Below are 24,930 nucleotides of genomic sequence, written 5' to 3'. Positions count from 1 at the left end.
TGAAAATGAAATCACTCAGTTGCATCTGACTCTTTGCGACCCTGTGGACTGAAGCCTACCAGGCTCCTCCATCCATGGGATTTTCCAGGCAAGAGTACTGGAGTGGGGTGCCATATCCTTCTCCAGTGGGCTGGAATGGGTGAATTTAATTCAGATAACCATTATATCTACTACTGTTGGCAAGAATCTCTTAGAAGAAATGGAATAACCCTCAGAGTCAACGAAAGAGACTGAAATACAGTACATGGGTGCAGTGTCAAAAATGACAGAATGATCTCTGTTCATTTCCAAGATAAACCATTCAATATCACAGTTATTCAAGTCTGTGCCCCAACCACTAATGCCAAAGAAGCTGAAGTTGAATGGTTCTATGAAGACCTTCTAGAACTAACATGAGTATTGTTGTAATACTACTAGTAATCTCCTGACCTCTCTGATTATCTCGCTAATGATCTTTTCCTGGCCCAGGATCAAATCTAGGATACTGTATTTAGTTTTCATGTTCCCTTATATTTTTCTGGTCTTGGAGAGTTTCTCAGTTTTGTTTTCTGGTTTTGTATTTCATGACCTTGACACCTTTGAAGAGCACTGTCCAGTAATTTAGAGAATATTTCTCAATTGGGGTTTATAAAATGTTTCGTTACGGCTAAATTCAGGTTCTGCATTTAACAGGCTGCCACGAAAGTGATGTGTTCTTGTCTTTGCACCGTATTGAGAGGCATAGGATGCTGTATTACATTACCGGTGATGCTGACTGTGAACAGTTGAGGTGTCTGCCTTATTTCTCCACTGTAAAGTTTGTGTTTTCCCTTTTGCAGTTAATATGTATCTTAGGAGAGCTACTTTGAGACAGTGTAAACATGCTGTTTTTAATCATACATTTGCCCATGATTTTGGCATTCATCAGTGATCCTTGTTTGTAACAGTTTTTACTATGTTATTTGCCAAGTGGTGATTTTCTATATTTCAGTCCTTCCTTGTAGTTTAATTTAATTGGAATTCTACTCTAAGGAAGAGTTTTCCCTTTTCCTATATTTTAAAGCTTATTCAACTATTTATATCATCAAGGGCTTATTCATTTTACTGTGGTCAATAATTCATCATTGTCATTATTTTGTTACTCAAACTATAACAGACTGGGCCATTAGGAGCTCTTTCATGTTGCCTACTGGCTGATTCTTTGTTCTAAGTCCCCTAATAATTTTGAATAATAATTAGAATAACTTAAATTTACACTTCATTCTTTCTAAAGCAATTTCATATTTATTGTCATATGATCTTTATGATGAGGCTTTTTATTATTTCTGCAAAAAAAGGAATTCATTGTTTGCCCAACCAAGCCTCATCAAGGACAGATCTGCATATACCTACCCCCAACCACAGTCCTAGACCAGGGGTGGATATCTTACTCAAACAGCCAACTCAAAGGCCAGCTAATAGCTTGTTACTTACTGTATCATTGCCCTGACAGATATGAAATGGTCAACCCAATGTCTTCTCTTGGAGTTGATTTAAGAGATTGGAAAGTCAGAGTCAGTTGTTGGGCATGCAAACAGGAAAGAAGAATGGAGGACACAGAGAGAACTTGCAGAAACCATCCAAGAGATACACCCACACTGCCCCTGAGAGAGACAGGCAGAAGTTCCCATGAAGCCCTGCAGCACCTCTTGTCCTGTGCTTGGCTTCTGTGTCAGCTCTCCCCCTTCCCACTCAGTATCAGCACAGACACTTTTTACCTGGGTTGTCCTGAGTCAGCTTCGATATTTTGTACCCAGGGGTAGAATAATCCCCATTTGAAAGTGGAAAGCCAGGCTCAAGATGTGAAGCATCTTGCCCTGATTCCTGCAGCTGACTGGCTACAGAACTAGAAACTGAGTCCCTACCTGCTGCTCCATTCTCACCAGATTTCCAAAATGACTTTCAAGGGAGGTATTTTAGAGGACACTTTTAAAGTTCTGGTTATGTTTCTCTAGCCCAGAATAGAATAAGGAAACAAGAAAGGGATGGTGGCCCATGCTCACCTGAGGAATTTCCCTCAACTAAATCTCAGTATAAATGTCCTTCTCTCCCAAAGGACAACCATGGGTCATATTGATTATCAAAGGTCAAAGAAAGAAATTTGGTTTTAGAGATTTGATAGGTCCCAAATAATTCGATACTGGTGATCTGGCCAGAGAAATGTTTTGACTTTTAGTATTTCCAAAGCTTGTCTCCCTAAATAGGATCAAAGTCAATGGAACCTGGTTCCTGCCAGCCAGCCCTGTTGCTCGTGGGTCAGGGCAGGCTGCAGTGAGGTGTATCTTCATTCCTAGGGCATGGCGTGAGCTGCAGTTCACCTCTTCCAGCTTCCCACATAGGATCAAGGAGCACCATTACAAAACAAAACAGACAAAAAAGAGATGACAGTAGCAAGTCATGGGCCCAAAGAGGTTCTGAGCCCTTAATAATCATCACCAGCCCCATCCATACTAAGGAAAAAGTAGAGACCACCTGATCTGCCTCTTGAGAAATTTGTATGCAGGTCAGGAAGCAACAGTTAGAACTGGACATGGAACAACAGACTGGGTCCAAATAGGAAAAGGAGTTCGTCAAGGCTGTATATTGTCACCCTGTTTATTTAACTTATATGCAGAGTACATCATGAGAAACGCTGGATTGGAAGAAACACAAGCTGGAATGAAGATTGCCGGGAGAAATATCAATAACCTCAGATATGCAGATGACACCACCCTTATGGCAGAAAGTGAAGAGGAACTCAAAAGCCTCTTGATGAAAGTGAAAGTGGAGAGTGAAAAACTTGGCTTAAAGCTCAACATTCAGAAAACAAAGATCATGGCATCTGGTCCCATCACTTCATGGGAAATAGATGGGGAAACAGTGGAAACAGTGTCAGACTTTATTTTTCTGGGCCCCAAAATCACTACAGATGGTGACTGCAGCCATGAAATTAAAAGACGCTTACTCCTTGGAAGGAAAGTTATGACCAACCTAGATAGCATATTCAAAAGCAGAGACATTACTTTGCCAACAAAGGTTCGTCTAGTCAAGGCTATGGTTTTTCCAGTGGTCATGTATGGATGTGAGAGTTGGACTGTGAAGAAGGATGAGTGTAACATAATACTCTAATACACCACAACTTTGCCCTAATACTTTTGCTCAGAGTTACTGGCTTTCAAGCCATTTCTAATGATCATTGCCAGATGCCTAGATCTGTTTGTCCTGCATTCTGATCTAGCATCCCTGTTCCTATAAATGGTTTCCTTTCATGTTTTACCCTGACTTTTCAGATCTCCCCAGTGCTCTTGCTTCCAGACCGTCTCCTCATGTCTAATTACCTCTGTCCTGGAATCTCTGTCAGGCAGTTCTCCCTTCTTCGGTAATGCAGACATTAACCCACTTCAACATCCACTAATTAAACTTTTTTTTCCTGCCCCAGCCAGATAGGAATACTCTCAAAGTCATGTGGAGGGGATTCAGGCATCTTTGTCATGCTTCCCTACTCCCGTATGTACTTCCTACTTGGGAAAAATGAGGCTCTGGTCTGAAAACTGCTGGGTGTTCTTCCTTCCTGAAAACCTTTTGATCTTTCAGTGTATATTTTGTTATTGATTTAAAACTCCTGGGAGTGTAAGCATCATGTATGTCCCCCACCCCTCAGTGCCATTAGAGGGGGCAAAGACTGAGCCCAGTGTGCTGATAGAGGGGTTCCTACTGCCCCAGCTCCTCAGAGGGGACACGCATAATAAATGTCAGAGAAAAAGTTGAGTGAGATAACTGCGAAAACCATATAGCATAAACCAAAGATATGAGGGACAGGGTAAAAGTAACAAGGTTTTAGAGATAGGAAGTAAAAACAAAATCTGTGAACACTTTAGCGACACAACCTAGGATGTCTCTACTGGGGGTGTACTGACATTGGTCCGCTCTGGTCCCAAGTCCACCCATGCTTCTGACTCTCCTCCAGTCAAGTGATCTTTAGGCTGTGGTTGTTTGAGGGTCTATCCTTAGTAACTGATTATTTGGAAACATTGTCCAAATCGGAGTCATTCTTATTCCTGGCAACTTTTCAGCATCTTTTCCTTATTCTCGCTCTGGCCCCAGCTTTTCTCTCCCATACTGCCTCTTCTCTCATTTGGTTCAGAATTCATGGGAGAGAATTCTCTGGACAGGATGTTTAAGAGTCACCACCAGAGTTCTAAGAAATGTTAGATTTGGTTACAAGTGACAGAAGCCCAATCAAAACTGGCTTAAGCAATAACAGGAATATATTACCCCTGAAAAGTCCAGGGGAATTTCAGAATCCAGGACCACTTGATTTAGAGGTTCCAACAAGATGATTTGGACAGTCTCTACCTCTCAGCTCTACCAGCCTTTGGGTTGGCTCCATTATAAGAACCAGGGTGCATTTCTAGAAGACTGCGGAGTAAATCCTCATGGAGGGAGGGAAAAAAAGCCATAGGTGCCTGCTGCATAGGCTTAGGAGCAATAAGCATATGCTAGCAGAGTGATTTCCAAACAGGATAATCTGACTATCAGATTCATCTGGTCTCTGGTGTTTTTTTTTTTTAGATGCAGAGACCCACTGAGTTAGAATATCTGGGTGTGGGGTTTTGAAATCAGTACGTTTATCTACCTTCCCCATTAACAGATTTGTAGCTAGGTTGAGAATTACTGCTGCAACATGTAACTGTGCTTCAGGACCAAGGATAGCGGCCCATGTGTCTTTCTATTACCAGGATCAGTGTGGGCTTGCTCTGCTCTTGCAAGAGACACCTGGGTAGAAAGAGGGGCAGGGCTCCAGAAAGGAGGGGTGGGGGAGTCTCCAAAGAGGCCTCTCCTATATAAGTGCCTCGTCAAGGCAATCCCAGATGAAGGAATGTGAAGCTGCCCTTCTTTGCCATTCCAGTGCTTGCATCCTGCTTTTTCTGTCCCAGAGCCTTTGTGCTGGCAAAGCCAAGTGCTTCCTTGGCCTTTGACACCTGCATCCAAGGCCCTACAAAATTTAATCTTTATTATTCCTTTTATATAGCAGTAAATCTATAGCAGTTTCCTGTGAAAGAGGCACCACTGAGAAATAGGAATGCAGCTGCTGTCTTAACATTCCATCTTTTTCCATAAAGTTGTGTAAGAGGGGGAAAAGGTTTTCTTTTTAACATATATTGGCTTTAAAAGATTAATGATGTTACAGATGTCATCAGCTCCAAGAAATCTGTCCTAGAGTGAAAAATCGTGTCCTGCTACCAACAGGACTGTCTGTCCACACGTCTCTTGAGGATGGATAGGAGGCAGACTGATGGAGAGCATCCTGAGCTGGAACCCTGGGGATGCCTTTTATGGTTCTCCTAAAGTCCATTCCTCTTCCTTCTCTGAGCAACACCCCAGATTTCCTTTGGAAGAATCACCTCTTCCCCAAGGGAAAGTTGATCAGAGATGAGGTGTTCTTTAGGTGGTCTGCCCACTGCTTCCCAGACTGTAGCATGCACAGAAACAGGGAATCTCTTAAAAAGCAGATCCAGATTTGGGAGGTCCAGAATGAGGCCTGAAATACTGCATTTCTTGCAAGTTCCCAGATGTTGAAGCTGCTGGCCCATGGGCCTATTCTCAAGCATTCGGCTATCGAATCCTTCCAGATGCCAGAACCAGAACCTGAGTATTGAAGAACTTGGACTTGCTTCCTGCCCCTGCCTCATGTTACCTGCAAAATCCTGCTTGTTTCTTATCCAGGCTCTCCAGATACCCCTCCCACCCTGTGAGCTCCCAACATCCCTGCTTCCAAATCCTCTTTACTTCCGGCAGCCTTGGTTTCTGAGAGATGCCAACCAGAAACCCTAAACAATGTTTAGGGCCTCAGTTTTCTAAGCTATAGAAGAGGGACACTAATCTCTAGTGGGAAGGTATTCATGATATTAAATGACCAAGATGCAGGCCCCACCCTGAGTGAGATGCTGCCAGTCCCCCAGAGCCCCTGAGCAGAAGCCCCGCCAGACACCCTCAAGGCTCTTCCCTCAGCCAGCCACTGCTTAGGTCCAGTGACATTTAGGATGCAAGAACAAAGGAAGCTATTAAAACTTTCAGCTAAGAGATTGCTTTTTCTAATTACCAGTTAATGTCATCCCTTCTGGGCCTCAGAAGGCCTGTTTATTCTTATTTAAAATGCAAATTGTTCAGATTGTCTCATGTAACTAGCTTAATGTAAAAGGCTTCACACCCTAAAATAGTTTAATTAACCGACTTGTCAGGTAGAGTAAGTGTCATTAACTGGTAATGATATAATTTTTCTTAACCACTAATTACTAAATACTGTTTTCTCAATTTACTCTGTTTTTTGCTTTCTTGAGAATGATGATAATTAGAATGATAGTGACTATTTATTAATCTTATTGATGATAAAAATTAAGAACCAATATTTAATGAGTACTTAGGTGTGCCAAGCAATAAGCATTGTATGTGTGAACTCAGTCGCTAAATCGTGTCTGACTCTTTGTGACCCCATGGACTGTAGCCCGCCAGGCTCCTCTGACCATGGGATTGTCCAGACAAGAATACTGGAACAGGTTGCCACTTCCTTCTCCAGGGAATCTTCCTTACTCAGGGATGGAATCTGAGTCTCTCTCGTCTCCTGCATTGGCAGGTGGATTTACCACTGAGCCACCTGGGAAGGTCCCTGTGATAATACAGAGTGTTATAATTCTCACTTTAGAGCTGAGGAAATTGAGGTACGAAGGAGTTTGGTAACTTGCTCAAGATACAGAGTGGTGGAATTGGAACTGGTATCAATCTAGGCAGAATCTATCCTGGTAACCACTGTGAAGTGAAGTGAAGTGAAGTCGCTCAGTCGTGTCTGACTCTTTGTGACCCCATGGACTGTAGCCCACCAGTCTCCTCCGTCCATGGGATTCTCCAGGCAAGAATACTGGAGTGGGGTGCCATTTCCTTCTCCAGGGGATCTTCCCAACCCAGGGATCAAACCCTGGTCTCCCGCATGGCAGGCAGATGCTTTATCCTCTGAGCCACCAGGGATTAATCGGTAACCACTGTATCAGACTTCAGAAATGCTTGCACAAATGTGTAAAAAGGAAACAGCCAAAATGGATTGGGTACATAGGACTGGTATATCCAATACCGTTGAACACTATGCAAGTATTAAATAGCCAAGACAGAGTTACATGAATAGACATGGGGAAAAGCCCAAGATATATTGTTTGTGAAAGATAGTATGTTACAGGATAGGTTTATTATATTAAAAACAAAAATCACATAGATGTCTTGATGTGTGTGTGCTCAGTCGCTCAGTCATGTCCAACTCTTTGTGACCCCATGAACTGTAGCTCTTCTGCCCATGGGACTTGCCAGGTAAGAATACTGGAGTAAGTTGCCATTTCTTCCTCCAGGGGATCTTCCTGACCCAGGGATTGAAACTGCATCTCTTGCATTAGCAGGCAGATTCTTTACCACTATGCCACCTGGGAAGCCTGATGTCTTAATATCTATGTAGAAAAAAAGGAAGATGTATAAAGTATATCTATAAAGGAAGATATACACCAAACTAATTCTAAAAATTAGAATGTGGAAGGGAGAAAATTTTCACTTTAAATTTTGACATGCATTTTTATCAATTGAAGATTTTTACAGCAAGCACATAATATTTAGGACATTAAGAAAACAGGAAAAAAAATTGCTCTATAGAAAAAAAAACCCTGTTAACATTTTTATCAAAGGAATGTATTAATTTTATAATGTTAAAAACACACAAAAATGTACATTTTGCAAAAGGATTTTCCCTTGGTAAGGAAATGGAGAAATCCATAGCATCTTGTCATTAGAATCCTAGTTGCAATTTTCCCCTGTAACACAATTCCTTACTCCCAGTATTAGTGTTATTTAGAAGGTGGTACTTCATTTCCTAAAAACCACCCTACAGTTGAGATGAACTGTGCTGGGTGTTTAGGGATTGGCTGCTTTTTCAATTGGAATCTTTCACTGGGGCCTGGACTTCAAAACAAAGAGAAACAAAATCCCCTAAGACTGAGATATGGTTTTTCCTGGTTTACACATAGTTGATGGTACCTGAGGAATGCTCAGCAAAACATAGTTATCAGTCTTAAAGACCTCTCTGAGTTATGTTTAAAAGAGATGATGGAAAGATAAAAAACGGAGAGATGCTAGTTACATGTGGGAAACGGGGTTGAGAATATGCTATGTTGACCTAAAACAAATGGACCACAGGTTATTATTTCTCCAGCAAAAATGGGTTTATTTGAGGTCAGGAAAGAATTGTAATCTGGGGTCAGCAACGGAGTGCAAGTGCCCCCACAAGAGCAGAAAGAGAAGCTTTTACAGAGGAGTGAGTAGGAGGGCTGTGTAAGGACACCACAGCCTTGCACTGGGTGAGTTGTTGCCGGGAAACAAGGGACGAGTCTTCCTTCTTCCTGTTGAGCCCACTACCATCCAGACATGAGAGCTCACCATTCTGGTCTCCTTACTCTATTTTGTTTAAGGTTTCTGGTTATTAATTTGTATTTTGTTTTGTTTTGTTTTTTACAGATTCGATTGAAGTGTTTACAAAAAACACATGGTATTTAGAAAACTAGGAAAGAATTGGGATAGGGCAGACTTTAACTTCTTATTTTGTCCTTTTATGTTTGATTTTTTATAAATCATAACATACAATACTGTTATAATACTTTATTTAAAAATGATACATTGTTCATGTGGTGTTTCTTGAATGTGTAGTATTGGGGGAATTTTCTTAGACCATTTCTAAGTTGACATTACGAAGTGTTTTCTGATTGAAAAAAATGGAATTTGGCCATTTCTACAATCCTTCACAGTTTTAGACAGTGACTACCTTCCACAGGATGTGTCAGATTTGGGAATTTCCAAAGACAGCCCAACACTGGTGGAGAGAGTAGAATGCGAAAGAATTTCCTCCTGGCACTTCTGCGTTCAGAACTGAGCAAGCCTATACTAGTGCCTGGTAAATATGGCATGTTAAGGAGCACGTTCTCCAAGCGACAGTTTTGGCAGAATTGTAACCACATAAAGGACTGGATAAGCAATTTGAACTGGAGTCCCAGGAAAAGTCAGCTCCCTGAGAGCAGGGCCCTCTGTACTGATCTGTGTGGCCCCAGTCACCTGGCCTGGAGCTTGTCCTTCACAAAGAATGAAGGGTAGACAGGTACCATGTAGAAAATCTACCCACCATGCAGACTCGCAGACAGACTTGACTTCTCATCTTGATGCAACTGTTTTTTAGTTTGTTGGTCTTGGCTGAGTTACTTCACTTCACTCAGCCCCCATTTCCTGCCCTATAAAATGGTCATAATCATAATTATACTTAGTTCTCAGGACTTTAGATTTAATGAAGTAATGTGTGTAAATTGCTTAGTGGAGTGCCTTACACATGGTTAGCAATCAATAAATGGTAGCTTTAAAATTGTTTTTCTCCTTTAGATTTCCAAGTTTTGTTTTATTAAAAAGAATTTTTTTTTTTTTTTTGGCCATGCTGAACAGGTTGCAGGGTCTTAGTTCCATGACCAGAGATTGAACCTGTATCTCCCCCCACAGTGGAAGTGCAGCATCCTAACCACTGGACCACCAGGGAATTCCCTAGACTTCTAGTTTAAGGATGAGAATAGAAGACCTTTTTAGCCTTTCCAACTCTTGGAAATCACTCCAGAACCAAACAAAAGCAAACCAATGAGGGATAAAAACAAACTATATCTTTGATGAAATTGTAAATCCCAACTACTCCGGTCAAAAAGCAGATAATGGAGTGGGAACTAACCAAGTAGAGGCAAGGTAAAAACACAAGTCCCCAGAGAAGAGAACTACTGAGACTGGAGTCATATACCTCAGAAGGCGGGGTGAAAGCAAGTTAGTTTGAGTGTTTTCAAAGAGCATTTAGACAAAATCACCTCCAACAATCAAGCAAGACTCACTCCTTCACTCCCACAGGATACCAGAGGTGTATTCTTTGGAGAAATTGAACCTGAGAAGTTGAGAACTTAAGAGCAGTAAGCATGAGGAGGGCAGCAGTTGAGGGCTAGCCTGAAAATGAGAGTAGCAGAGGACAGATGCCGTCACTGGTCAGGGAGAGCCCTAGTCCCCCTGCCTGCTCTCACCTGCGGCTTGTCTATTCACCCCTGACAGTAGGTGGCAGGGCTGTTTGGGGAGAACACTGAGTGGCTTGAAAACACTGCCTGGAATATTAGATTGGGTTATTTTTCCCTGGTGGCTCAGATGGTAAAGAATCCACTTGCAATGCACCTCGGTTCTATCCCTGGGTTGGGAAAATCCCCTGGAGGAGGGCATGGCAACCTACTCCAGTATTCTTGCCTGGAGAATCCTTGTGGACAGAGGTTATCCCCCCAGGAAAAGTTGGCTCTCTATCTTTTCACTACACAGTGAAGCGCACCAATTAACAAGCATTTCTCATCCCTCCAGAGCTCCCAGTCAGCTGTTTAGTGCAGTGTTTTTAAATATGAAAGGATAACCAAGGATCACCAGGCTCTCAAGGAAAAGAGCTCAGAGGAAACAAGGCAATGCACAGAGTAAAAGAAAACATTAAAAAAAAAATAAAACTAATAATATTCTGAGAAGATATTACATCCACAAGCCAAGGTCAAGGACAGGATGCTATTGCTAGATGGAAAATTTAGAGAATAATTAAGAGCTCTTAGAAATTCAAAACAGGATAGTCAGAATGAAAATTGCAACAGAAGGGTTGAAAGTTAAAGTCAAGTAACTCTTGAAAAAGTGTTGGATCATCAAAGGGAGAACATAAGAAAATTAAAGTATTGATTCAGGAAATTAAATATCTGACTAATAGAAATAGCCAAAAAAAAAAAAAAAAAGGCAAGAAAAGAGATCAAATGAAGGGGAGAAAATTATCAAGAAACAATTTAACGAAATTCCCAATAAGCAAAAAGAATGAATCTTATGATTGAAAGCACCCACTAAGTATTCATCACATGGTCACACAGTTTCAGAATACCAGAGATAAAGAGAAGTTCCTAAAAACATTTAGAGAAAATGCAGGTCATGGTTGAAGGACTAGGATTAAATGGCATTGGCCTTCTCAACAGCAGCATTAGAAGCAAAACACAATGAAGTAATGCTTTAAAGTTCTGCAGGAAAATCATTTTTCTTTTTTTTTTTTTTAACCATATCTGGATTTATTTTGAATAAGTTTTATGTTTTATCATTTATTCACATGGAGGAAAATCATTTCTGAGCCAGAATTCTTTCAGTCAAGTGTAAGAGCAGAATATATTTTAAAACATAAAAAGTTTTGAAACTTCCATAGTAGTCCAGGGGTTAAGAATCCACTTTCCAATGTAGGAGATGCAAGTTCCATGCCTGGTCAGGGGAGCTAAGATCCCACATGTTGCGGGGCTACTGAACCTGAGCCCCACAGCTACTAAGCCCGCACGCTCTGGAGCCCACAGGCCACAGTGAAAGATCCCACATACCTAAATAAGACCCAATGCAGCCACAAATAAGTAAATATTAAAAAAATAAAACCTACCAAGTTTCAAAAAAACTTTCTTGGTGCAAGAGTATGTATTCAGAGAGAGGGAGAGAAAGAAGACCAAAACAAAAGATAAAAGAAGAAATAAGATCAGAAAAGGAAAAAGGAATCCAGTATCAGGACCGCCTCAATGGAGATTTCATGTGAACTAGAGAACAATCCCCCTTTTGTAAGGATAAATTAGGAAAAAAATATCCCCTCTAGGCAGTTGCAGCTGCCAGAATACCCAGCTTGTTAAGCCAAGGGTAGACTAGATTTCTACTTTGCCCCATCAGTTCAGTTCAGTCACTCAGTCATGTCTGACTTTTTGTGACCCCATGGACTGCATCACGTCAGGCCTCCATGTGCATCCCCAAGTCCCAGAGTTTACCCAAACTTATGTCCATTGAGTTGGTGATGCCATCCAACCATCTTATCCATCCCCTTCTCCTCTTGCCTTCAGTCTTCCCCAGCATCAAGGTCTTTTCAAATGAGTCAGTTCTTCACATCAGGTGGCCAAAATATTGGAGTTTCAGCTTCAGCATCAGTCCTTCCAATGAATATTCAGGACTGATTTCCTTTAGGATGGACTGGTTGGATCTCCTGGCAGTCCAAGGGACTCTCAAGAGTCTTCTTCAACACCACAGTTCAAAAGCTTCAATTCTTCGACGCTCAGCTTTCTTTATAGTCCAACTCTCACATCCATACATGATGACTGGAAAAACCATAGCTTTGACTAGACAGACCCTTGTTGGCAAAGTAATGTCTCTGCTTTTTCACATGCTGTCTGGGATGTTCATAGCTATTCTTCCAAGGAGCAAGCATCTTTCAGTTTCATGGCTGCAGTCACCATCTGCAGTGATTTTGGAGCCCAAGCAAATAAAGTGTGTCACTTTTTCCGTTGTTTCCCCATCTATTTGCCATGAAGTGATGGGACTCGATGCCATGATCTTAATTGTCTGAATGTTGAGTGTTAAGCCAACTTTTTCACTCTCCTCTTTCACTTTCATCAAGAGGCTCTCTAGTTCTTTGCTTTCTGCTGTAAGGGTGGTGTCATCTGCATATCTGAGGTTATTGATATTTCTCCCGGCGATCTTGATTCCAGCTTGTGCTTCATCCAGTCCAGCATTTCTCATGATGTACTCTGCGTATAAGTTAAATAAGCAGGGTGACAATATACAGCCTTGATGTACTTCTTTCCCGATCTGGAACTGGTTTCCTGATTTGCCCCATCAGCTAGGCACAAACTGAGGCAGCTCTGTCAGCAAGGAGGAGAACTGAAGTCCTGTGATTTCGGTCACGACAAACCTAGTCAGCAAGTCCTACAGTTTGGAGCAGGAAGACAAAAGGCTTCAGGAGAAAAGTATCTAGAAAAAAATGGAACTAATATATTAGAATGCAAAATACTATTGATAGTTATGTGGTCGATAGTATTGGATTGGGGAAAATTTTTTAATAAAAACATACAAGGTTAATCAGATTTTTTAAAAAAAGAAGCTAATTGTGACCTAGAGGGAAAAATGAAGAGATAATAGGAAAAAAGGTGTGGCTTCAACATTAAGCAATTTCCTAATACTGTGACATAACTAGATGTTGGAGAAATGGGGAGATGGGAAAATAAGTTTGCTGGCCTTTTGAGAGAGCTAATTCCTACACAGTAGAGTAAGAAATCAATAGATAATGGTGGGGAAAAAAAAAGGATAAAACAAGAAATGACTGGAAATGTATTATTTGGAAATATATAGATAGATGCTCGGGGAAGTACCTGAAATTGTTGAGGCTATATCTTAGGGAGTGAAATTTGGAGATTTGGTGTTTACTTTTGGTGTCACTTTGATGAAAATAAAAATGAAATTTAATAGATTTTCATGGGTGTCCCTGGAGGTCCAGTGGTTAGGACTCAGTGCTTTCACCGCCATGGCCCGAGTTTGCTTTCTTGTTGGGGAGCTAACATCCTGCAAGGCTCACAGTGCTGCTAGATAGGTAGGTAGGTAGATGAATTTTCAGGTATGAAAAAGCTGCACATGAATAGAAGTACTTGAAAATTTTAATTAAAAAATTATTTGGGTGCACAGGTCTTAGTTGAGGTGTTGCTGCATGTGGGATCTTTAGTTGCAGCAAGTGAACTCTTATTTGCAGGATGTAGGATCTAGTTCCTGACCAAGGATCAAACCCAGGCCCCCTGCATGGGGAGTGCAGTGTCCATTTAGCCACTGGACCACCAGGAAAGTCCCAGAAATTTTAATTTTTAATCAAAGGACCTAGAATTGTCAGGTCAAATTCAATGCAGTTGTTCTCACCAAGGCTTTAGGCAAATAAGATGTTAATAGAAGTTGGTCCTTGGCATCAGCACTTCATGCCTTCTACTTTTTGACAGCTCAGTAATTCCTGGAACTGTAGAGAAGGCTCCTGTGGACCATGGGGTGTCTAAATGTCCCCCTCCCCTAGAATCCCGTATCTGTAGAAGCTGCAAAAGAGACGCACTGACCAGGGTCTAGTCCTATTTCTTTTTATTAACTGTTGAGCCTTGCGGAAGCCCATAAGATCACTGGAGCTCATTATCTACTACTGCATGAAAAATCATCCTCGAGATTTCTCAGAGGAATTGTAAAATTGTTTAAATTGCATTTGTTGAAAATGATAAACATAGCACTGGTGTGTAATGTATGAAAAGAGAAAAACTTTTATAAGTATGAGTCTGCTTTGGCTATTAAGAACTCATTTTGAGGTTGAAGAAAGTGAGTCACTCAGTCATGTCTGACTCTTTGAGACCCCATGGACTGTAGCCCACCAGGCTCCTCTGTCCGTGGGATTTTCCAGGCAAGATTACTAATGGGTAGCCATCCCCTTCTCCAGCGGATCTTCCTGATCCAGGGATTAAAACCTGGTCTCCTAATTTGCAGGCAGATTCTTTACCCTCTGAGCCACCAGGGAGGCTAAGTTGTGTTATTTCTAACCACAATTTAAAAAAGCACTTTTTGGAGCTATAGAGAGTACTTTGGTGAGAAGCTTTGAAAAGAAATAACCATCATTAAGACCTCATAAAAAGAGGGATGTCAAACTGGTTAAAATTTTGCATAAAAGTTTATGGTCTTGATTAATTACTGTAAGAAGAAGAAAAATGAGATGGCTGGATGGCATCACTGACTTGATGGACGTGAGTCTGAGTGAACTCCGGAAGTTGGTGATGGACAGGGAGGCCTGGCGTGCTGCGATTCATGAGCTCGAAAAGAGTCAGACATGACTGAGCGACTGAACTGAACTGAACTGAATTGACATGGAATTACACAGCCAAACAAATGATGACAAGCAGCTGCTGCTGAAGAACAGGGTACAGCGAAGCCTTCACAACCTCTTAGAAATCAGGTAGATTAAATGAATGGCTGTATGAACTAGAAGTAAGAGCTTTCTTATACAAATAGACTGCAAGCTCCATGAGGGCAGGACTCCTGTTTTATTTCATTCATTGCTGTTGCATACAGGGTAGTCATACAGCAGTTATCGATTGGAATAAATGAAATGCACTGTTTGCTATGAATGCTTATCTTTTCTGATTCAGTAATATAACTATAGGCCTTTAATTATATGTATAGTAATAAATTTCTATGTATATGTGAGGAAATAGAATTATGATTTGAATTATCACTATCCAAATAACTCAAAGTTGGGGTTGCTTGATTATTCAGCCCAAACCCTCAAATTCTTGCCTGTTACTAACACTCTTTTATAGCAGCCTGGGGGCTGAGGTAGCACATTTGGCTGAACTTCAACAACCTTTGTTAAGAACTACATCACGGTGAAGAGATACTATTACTGTATACCCACCAGTATGGCTAAAATTAGAGACTATTGACAGATGTCAGAATACATTTGTCTCTTGTGAGGGATGTCTTAACTGGGAAGAGGGCATTTTCTCAGGAGACAGAAATGTTCTGTATGGAGTTGATGTGGTCACACAGGGGAATACAGGTGATCTTTGAACAACATGGGCTTGAACTTTGTGGGTTGACTTACATGTAGATTTCTTTTCAATGAGTTATGTGTATAAAGGCCCACTGTGTTGTTACCTTTAAAACTGTTTTACTATATAAAATTAAACCCAAAAAACCTCACATAAAATCATTGACATGTGGGAGATGTCACGGTCTTGAAGAATCAACAAATAGAGTAGGCAGAGAGAAGAGAGGAGACCATTTAGGGCACTTACCCTCCATGTTCTCATCTGCTAACTGGGTAGAATAAAGAGTGTAGATAAATAGAAAACAAGTACAACTGGCATCGGCTCACAGGTGAGTCATCTCAACAAAAAACAGTCGAAATTGTCCCTCTTCTGCCCTGAAGACTCAAGCACTTGCTCTCCTCTGTCCTTGAAGACCAGTTAACTGAAAAGTGTTCATAAGTAGGCAGATGGTAGAATGCCCATTTATTAAGTTATGGTGAGAATTACAGTTCTCATGTGGATAAACTAGAATACCTGTGACCTCATAATCAGCACATTCTCACCTAGTGACTAAGCAGCAGGGAAAGATGAAGGGATCATTTTATTAATTCACCATGGGTGCCATCAAGGCCAGGATAGGACTCCAAAGATGCAGGGAGCATCTCCTGTAGTCTGGTCTCTGTGGGCAACAGAGAGTTGTCTGGTGGACATGGCATTAGGGCAAGAGGAGCTGAATAGCTCCAAAGTGTGTTGGCTTCAGGGTGAGGGACCTTTATGCCTCCTCACCATAGGGATGTACTTAACGGCTGAGCCAGAAATGCTCGAGGTCCACCCTCTAAGATGCCTCACACCAGTATCTAATGGTTGTCCCTGTGCGTCTCAGTTATTTGTTGTTACATAACAAATCACTTCATTTAGCTTTACTGGCAATTTCATGTGTCAGGAATTCGGGCAGGAAGTGTTTAGCCAAGTAATTTGTCTGTGATCCACATGGCGTTAACTGGGGCAGGGCTGGGGCAGGCTGGGGTTGGAGGATTCATTTTCAAGTTGGCTCCACTCACATGTCTTCCTCACCCTCCTCTCTCCATGATACCATCTCAAATTACGTATATATTCATATATATTCTATACACGCGTACTCAGGCACTTCAGTTGTGTGACTCTTTGCAATCCTATGGACTTCAGCCTGCCAGGCTCCTCTATCCATTGGATTCTCCAGGAGAGAATACTGGAGTCAGTCCCCATGTCCTCCTTCAGGGGATCTTCCTGGTCCAGGGATTGAACCTGCATCTCTTATGTCTCCTGCACTGTCACATGGGTTCTTTACCACTAGACATGGGAAGCCCCATATGTTGTATATACATAATATATTCATATATATATTATATATATTCAATATCTCCATCTATTTGAAGATGTTGAATAGGAAATACCTGTTGGAAACTTATGGGTGTAATTTGGGCTGGAGATACAAATTTGGGGATTATTACCGTATGGCTATTGGTAGATCATGTGATGGATGGTCAGTAGTCTGGATGAGTTCACTTAGGGAATGTAAATGAAAAAAGTTCAAGACTGAGCCCTGGGGCTCTTCAAATGTTGGAGATAAATTAGACTTAATGAAAGAGACTGGAAATGAGCAGTCAGTGAGGTAGGAAGACAATCAGGATTGTGGTACCCCAAAGCCAAATGGAAAAAAATTGTTTTTGCAACTTCCCTGACAGTCCAGTGGTTAAGACTCTGTGCTTACATTGCTGGAGGTGTGGGACTGATCCCTGGTTGGGGGACTAATATCCCACATGCTGTGAGATGTGGCCAAAAAAAAAACCACCAAAAAACAAAAACTGTTTTAAGACTGAAGCTAAGACTGTCAAATACTTTATATAAATTAAATGAAGTGACCATTGGATTGATCACTGGATTTAGCAATGAGATAATTGGTGACCTTGATTAGAGTAGTTTTGGTGAAGTGTGAGATGTCATGGGTAAAAACACAATTGGAGTAGGTTCAAAAGAGAAAAGGCCCAAATGTCGATCAGTGGGAGAATGGATAAGCCATATGTGATTTTATCTGTGCAATGGATTACTATTTAGCCATAAAAAGGAATGAAGTACTGAAACGTACTATATCTCTTTTTAAAATTGAAGTATAGATGATTTACCGGAGAAGGCAATGGCACCCCACTCCTGTACTCTTGCCTGGAAAATCCCATGGACGGAGGAGCCTGGAGGGCTGCAGTCCATGGGGTTGCTGAGGGTCGGACAGGAGTGAGCGACTTCACTTTCACTTTTCACTTTCATTCATTGGAGAAGGAAATGGCAACCCACTCCAGTGTTCTTGCCTGGAGAATCCCAGGGATGGGGGAACCTGGTGGGCTGCCGTCTCTGGGGTCGCACAGAGTCGGACATGACTGAAGCAACTTAGCAGCAGCAGCAACATAGATGATTTACAATGTTTCAGGTGTATAGCAAAGTGATTCAGTTATACATATATATATATATATATATATTTACAGATTCTTTTTTATAATGTATTACAAGATACTGAATATAGTTCCCTGTGCTTATAGTAGGTCCTTATTATTATCTACCTAGTAATTTATATATTGTGCATCTGTTAATCCCAAATTGCTAATTCATCCTTCCCTCTTTCCTCTTTGATAACCATTAGTTTGTTTTTTGGTATATGCTCTGCTGAAACGAGCACAATGATATCTGTTTGTTTTCTGTGTCTGTGAGCATATTTGTTTTGTAATTAAGTTCATTCGTGTTATTTTATAAGATTCTACATATAAATGATATGTTTGTCTGTCTTTGACTTAACTTCACTTAGTATGATAACGTCTAAGCTCTACCACATCTTCTTAAACCAGTCATCTGTTTTTGGGCATTTGGATTTTTTCCATGTCATGGCTATTGTAAATAGTGCTGCTATGAACATTGGGGTGCAGTGTTTTTTTGAATTAGAGTTTTTATCTTTTTTTGGATATTTGCTCAGGAGTGGCATTGCTGGGTTATTGGTAGCTCATTTTAGTTTTTTAAGGAACCTCCATACTGTTTTCCATAGTGCCGGTACCAATTTACATTCCCACCAACAGTGTAGGAAGGTTCCCTTTTCTCTGCACCCTCTCCAGCATGTATTATTTGTAGACTTTCTGATGATAGCCATTCTGACCGGTGTGAGGTGATACCTCATTGTGGTTTTGTGTTTCTCTAATAATTAGTGATGCTGAGCATTTTTTCATCTGCGTGTTGATCATCTGTGTGTTGTCTTTTTTGAAGAAATATCTATTTAGGTCTTCTGTCCATGTTTTATTTGGTTGCTTGTTTTTTGATATTGAGTTGTATGAGCTGTTCGTATACACTGTACTTGTGTCATATGTAATGAGATATTAACCCTCATTATTGTTTTAATTTGGATACTTATTACGTGTCTGTTAGTAGCTCAGTCATATCCGATTCTTTGCGACCCCACAGACTGTAGCCCACCAGGCTCCTCTGTTCATGGAATTCTCCAGGCAAGAATACTGGAGTGGGTTGCTATTCCCTTCGCAGGTGATCTTCCCAACCCAGGGATTGAACCCAGGTCTCCTGCATTTCAGGCAGATTCTTTATAGTCTGAGCCACCAAGGAAACAATACTATGAATCAAGCTGAATACCTTTTTATATATTTCAATATACTTTATATATATATATATTTTATAATCTGATGATATATTGTGATTATTTAAAAAATTGAGTTTTGTTTATTGATTCAAGATTTTACATGTAAATGAAATTAGTTCTATATGAGTTTGGGCTTTCAGGTGGTTCAGTGGTAAAGAATCCACCTGTCAACGCAGGAGATGAGGGTTTGATCCCTGGATAGGGAAGAATCCTCTGGAGGAGCAAGTCACAACCCACTCCAGTATTCTTGCCTGGAGAATCCCATGGACAGAGGAGCTTGGTGGGCTACAGTGCATGGGTCAGAGTCAGACATGGCTGAGCACAGCAGCCTGTGCGGAAGTCAGGTTGTGACCTTCAGGCCTCACCTGCCCCACCAACCAACTCCAGCCTGCCCTCTGGCAAGCTCCTCCACTGCTCCTGATACAGTTCCCCGCCCTCCCCACCAATGCCTTCTTCAAAGAGGCCTGAGTCTCAGCCGTGCAGGAGTGGAGAGGGGTGCTTAGTTACCTTACTGTCCATTCTTATTCAGCCTAGAGGCAGTGGCTCTTTTTTATTTTTTTCCCCCTGGGGTTTTTATTGTCCTGCTACTTTAAGTCCTTTTTTCCTCTTTGAGTATTTTGTGACCACCAGGCTCCTCTGTCCATGGGATTTACCAGGCAAGAATACTAGAGTAGGTTTCTATTACCTTTTCCAGGGGATCTTCCTGACCCAGGGATCAAACCCTGGTCTCCTGCAATTGGCGGCAGATTCTTTACCATCTGAAATACAAGCGAAGCCATTTACTTCCCACTTGTTAACAGACAATTCACCCTATTACATTTTCCCTGCTCAAATAACTGGTTTGATGTCTACTTCCTGACTGGACCCTGACTGATGTATATTTAAGGACAGTACATCTTCTAAGGTTTCAAAGTATTCAACAGTGGCTCATAAATGCTGTTAATTGTGGAATAAACAAAACTAAAAACAACCACCACCCCACCCCCCCCAAAACGGATCTCACATTCTTGTGGAGGTGGTATCATAAGACTAAGGAAGATCTGTAGTATAGACTCTTAAAGCATCTCAAAGCAGGTTTATTTCTCATTTACCCCAAGATAGTGCCTGGTTCATACAGGTGCTCAACAAACATCCGGTGAAGCAGGATATGTTGTTGACATACAGTAAACTTGGTGGGTGGTTAGCAGTAAGATAAATCCACATGGGGTTGACCAGAACAGTCAAGCCTCTGCCAGAGTCTTTTACATTCAGCTGCAAACACATCTCTTCCCCTTGCTCTTTGTTCCAGGAAGGTGATTAAACAAGACATTTCATCACTCCACCATTTCTAATGGGTATGTGGGTGGCAGGTAGCAGAGAACAGGCAACCTTGAGATCGCAGGGAACCAAATAAAGGTTATGGGCAAAAACCCCTCTAAATTGGCACAATTGGCAAAGAGATCAAGCCAGTCAATCCTAAAGGAAGTCAGTCCTAATATTCATTGGAAGGACTGATGCAGAAGTTGAAGATCCAACACTTTGGCCACCTGATGGGAAAAGCGGACTCATTGGAAAACACCCTGAGGCTGGGAAAGATTGAAGGCAGGAGGAGGAGGAGATGACAGAGGATGAGATAATTGGATGGCATCACTGACTCAATGAATATGAATTTGAGCAAACTCCAGGAGACAGTGAAGGACAGGGAAGCCTGGCCTGCTGCAGTCCATGGGGTCGCAGAGTCGGACACTACTGAGCGACTGAACAACAAATTGGCATAGATTTAATTTCTCTGTGTATCAAAGTGTTCTCACTTAATTCTCACAATAACCCAGGAGATAGGTTTTATAATCTTCACCTTATTGATGAGATCATCTGAAAGGTAATTTACCCTACAATTAATTATCAACTAGAATATGCATCCAGGACTGACTCTCTGAAGTTTCTTGGCTAGTCTGTCTCTCAGATGGTGGCAGTGAAGTGATTTAGACACAATTCCTATGGAGGGGAGTATCTGATGTACTCATTCTAGAAGATTCTCGTCTTCATGGCATAAGACCACCCACAGATCTCATCTAATCATAGTCCAAGTGGCTCTGAGGGTGGGTGAGGGGGGGTTTCATTTTAAAAATTAGAGCATACTTGGAATTTAGGCTGGCTTGTTTATAAAATTAAGATAAATTTCTTTATAGTTCTCAAAAAATACAGATTACTTGTATTAAGAGCAAATGTCACTAGTATCTCAATTACTATAATTTAAAAAGAATTAAGTAGGTATGGAATAAACAAATTATGTTTTGGAAGTTGTTCAACAGACAAAGTACACCTAGAGAACATAAAAATTCTTTATTTAACCTAATCCAGCCAGTGTTGAGATAGTCTATGTTAAAAACAAGACATTTTAAAAAATTACAGCACAGTTAGCAAGGCAGTGACTAATTAAGTCAGTTTAATTTTATATTCTTCACAGTCATTTGATAATCATGTAATGATGAACAATATTTTCTGCCACTTTTGAGATAAGTTAATTTCTGCAAACAAGAGAATTCTACTAGTTGTCACTGAATTTTATAAAAGAGGTTGAAAACATTAACATTTATAGAAATAACACAGTAAAGCAATGTGAAAATAAATTGGAAAACACAAATATACCCACCCATCCCCAACGTCTAGAGCATTCCTTTAGTCTGTCCCCTGGTGTTTCTCTTACCACCTCATTCCCTCTTCCTAGAGTTCAGCAACTGAGACACTGCTACTCTGCAGGGGCTATTCTGAGTTTAGTTAAAGTGCCTCTGTTCCTTTAATTTCTCAGTTAATCCTAGAAACAGTCTTCTGAAATAAAGTATTACTCATATTTCAGAGATGAAGAAAACCGTGGCTAAGAGGTAAGTTGCTTGATCAAAGTCATACCTATAATTATTAAAAGCAGAATTAGGATTTCAACCCAGGTCCACCCAACTTTAGTTAGCCTACGATTTTGTTGCTTCAGGGTGGTGTGGGCCACTTTCTGAAGAGACTGGTACATGGTACTTCTTGAGCTAAGGCTCTTTAGATTTCCAAATTTTCCATCCCGAGGCTGAGGCTCCTCCAGTCCCCAGGCACTTGCAATTCCCCCCAGAGCCCTAGAAACTTCTTCTCCCTACCCTCAAAGGATTCGAGTTGCTCCTCTGGCCTCACAAGCCCTGATGCCAAACAAACCCAAGCAGTTACTCCCCCATTTGGGGCATATAGTATTAAATGGAGAACTATGTGCTTGTATAACTTTAGTAAAGTCTGCTAAAAGCTGTTCTATATAACAAAATTATGCAGGAAATATCCAGTCTTTTCATATCAAAAATTAAAGAAAAGCCAATATATTTTATAATTATAGCTAATAATCTGCTATTTTTATATATAATCACAGATTTTTATATTTCCCCTTCAGAACTGTAGCAGGGTTCTTAATAAGGCTGTCATTCAAATATCCCCTTCCTAAGTAAATACAGCTTTGAATGTTCAATAGTCATTCACATAAATTTCATGTTATTACTCAAAATTAAGACATTCATACTATAGAAAGGTACCAGTCTTAAATTACTAAATTAGCATACATCATTGCAATCTAACAAGCTCAATCTATATTTGCTACAATCCTAAAGAAAAGTGGCCACTTAATCGTTAAGGGGGAACATTCATATTGTCATGCATTAGATACTGTGAATTAGAAAATAAATAGGGTTTTTGGAACTATCTTTAAAAAATTTAATATTAATTCCTGAAAATAACTCCAAGACCATTCAGATTGCTGAACATTAAAAGGGCCACTACTGAACAGCTTAAATAACTGCTTTTGAAAAATGAATATAAAACTAGTTATACAGTGATTATTAAGGTGCTAGCCTCCTCAATATGACAAGCAATTTAAATTTAAAAACAATAGTATTTTTTTTTCCTCATAATAATCTCACAAAAACAATGACCTTAGTATTTGCTCAAGACTTCTTGTTTTCATAATTATTCCTCACTGACTGGTATAAAAACAAAGAGCTCAAGGCCTCACCTTGGTTTACTCACTGCTGGTTTTCTGTCTGTTGAAATTAGATTGTAAACTACATAAAAGCAAGAACCAAGTCTGTTGTGTTCACCACTGTATCCCACACAGCACTTTGCATAATGCCTGGGCAAGCAGGAGGTGACCAACAAATACCTGAATAACTGAATCGATGAGAGAGGAGAGTAAAATAACTATTGATTTTCTGCAAATCGTTCTCTGTGCTCAAACTACTATAAACTGTCAGTTCTATTTTCTAGAAATACGAATTAAAAAACTTTCTCCAGTGATGGAAGGACCTGATGTCTGTGTCTCTGTGTCAGTTTGTCTGTCTCTCTCTCTCACACACACACACACATACACACGCACGCACACAGTAATTAAGACTGCATGAGTCAAAATTACATCATGAACTATGAGATGTCAACATTATATAAATAAAATTTAATAGTGAAAAAGTGATCTGGAAGCCCTGTGAATTTTTACCCTACACATTTTGGAGGACATCACATGGGTTAAGAAAAACACAACAAAATTGCATTTGTTCAGATAATCATTTGAATGTTTACATACATTTTTGGTTTGTTAATTATTTATAACTAATTTACATTTCCTCATATTAACATATACTTCTGCTTAGCTTGTAATCAAATTATGCCAGTGAGAAAAATCCTCACAGTACCTTCATTGAGTTGCTAATTCTAAGAAAACACTGAACATGAACATGTACAAAAGAGGCATTTGAATAAAACAGCATGTGTATTTTTAAATATCTGCACAGTTTGATCTTTACATTTCTGTCTTGAGGAAAATATGAACAAAACTCAGGTTCACCATGCTAAGATAATGGTTCAGATGACCGCCATGAAAGGAGTACATACAAAACAAGGAAAACAAATCACATCCTTAGGTTCCGTGATTACTGAGAGGGTTTCCCCTGCCCTAAGTGCTTTATTATATTTCTTAAAAATATGAGAGCAGCAGCTTATTACAAGTCTCCATTACTGTGCATCAATGATGGAATCAGAACGACACAACAGACTCCTAAGAATGGGAGGACTGCAGAACAACAAGAAGTCGCAGTTTTATGCTTCTTCTTGCTCTGGGTAATTTAGGATTTTGCGGTGTGCCTGACGTAAATATTGCTGCTGTTTGAAGTAAACCTTGAATGCTCCTTTAATGGCAACAAAAGCAATTCCACCCTAAAATAAAAAGAAAAATTAGCTCTTTATAATGCAATTTATAGAAAACAAAAATCATTTTACTTATATCACAAACGACATTGTCATTGTTGCTAATTCAGATAGCTGCAAATGAAACAGTACTTTTTCTTTTTTTTAATCAGAGAGTGAACTAGGGAGACAGACACTGCGGGTAATATGTCAGTGAAAAAAAGTGAGTGTCAGTTGCTCAGATATGTTCGACTCTTTGCGACCCCATGGACCTCTGTCCATGGAATTCTCCAGACAAGAATACTGGAGTGGGTTGCCATTTTCTTCTCCAGGGGATCTTCCTGACCCAGGGATCAAACCCAGGTTTCTTGCACTGCGGAGATTCTAAAGGCAGATTCTTTACCATCTGAACCACCGGGAAGCCCAACAGGTCAGAGATGCCTCTATCATCTCTGAGTAATCTTCCTTCTACTTAGTTCTAATGCTCAGGCATTATATGCAGGCTACCTCCAGAGAGAAGTGGGAATAATAATAGTGACATCAAACAACACAATGGCTTATTTATTACTCTGTGCTAACATTTCAAATTTATGATCTCATTTAACCCTCATAATAATTCTGAAGTAGCTACCA

At 40.4% G+C, this 24,930-nt stretch overlaps 2 protein-coding genes across 7 annotated transcripts in view; one reads left to right on the top strand and one right to left on the bottom strand.

Moving 5' to 3' along the window:
• The window catches only part of CPEB3 (cytoplasmic polyadenylation element binding protein 3), a 285,852-nt gene that overhangs the window by 7,345 nt on the left and 253,577 nt on the right, over nt 1-24,930 (top strand). The window lies entirely within an intron of this gene.
• Nucleotides 21,423-24,930, bottom strand: part of MARCHF5 (membrane associated ring-CH-type finger 5) — a 52,908-nt gene continuing 49,400 nt past the window's right edge. The window contains exon 6 of the mRNA XM_055561084.1: nt 21,423-24,327. Within this exon, the coding sequence (XP_055417059.1) occupies nt 24,211-24,327 (117 nt within the window). The 3' untranslated portion in view covers nt 21,423-24,210. The remainder of the gene's footprint in view (nt 24,328-24,930) is intronic.

The sequence above is a fragment of the Bubalus kerabau genome, chromosome 22 (genome assembly GCF_029407905.1).
Source record: "Bubalus kerabau isolate K-KA32 ecotype Philippines breed swamp buffalo chromosome 22, PCC_UOA_SB_1v2, whole genome shotgun sequence".
In the NCBI taxonomy this organism is placed as follows: domain Eukaryota; kingdom Metazoa; phylum Chordata; class Mammalia; order Artiodactyla; family Bovidae; genus Bubalus; species Bubalus kerabau.
This window is presented reverse-complemented; position numbering and strand designations above follow the sequence as displayed.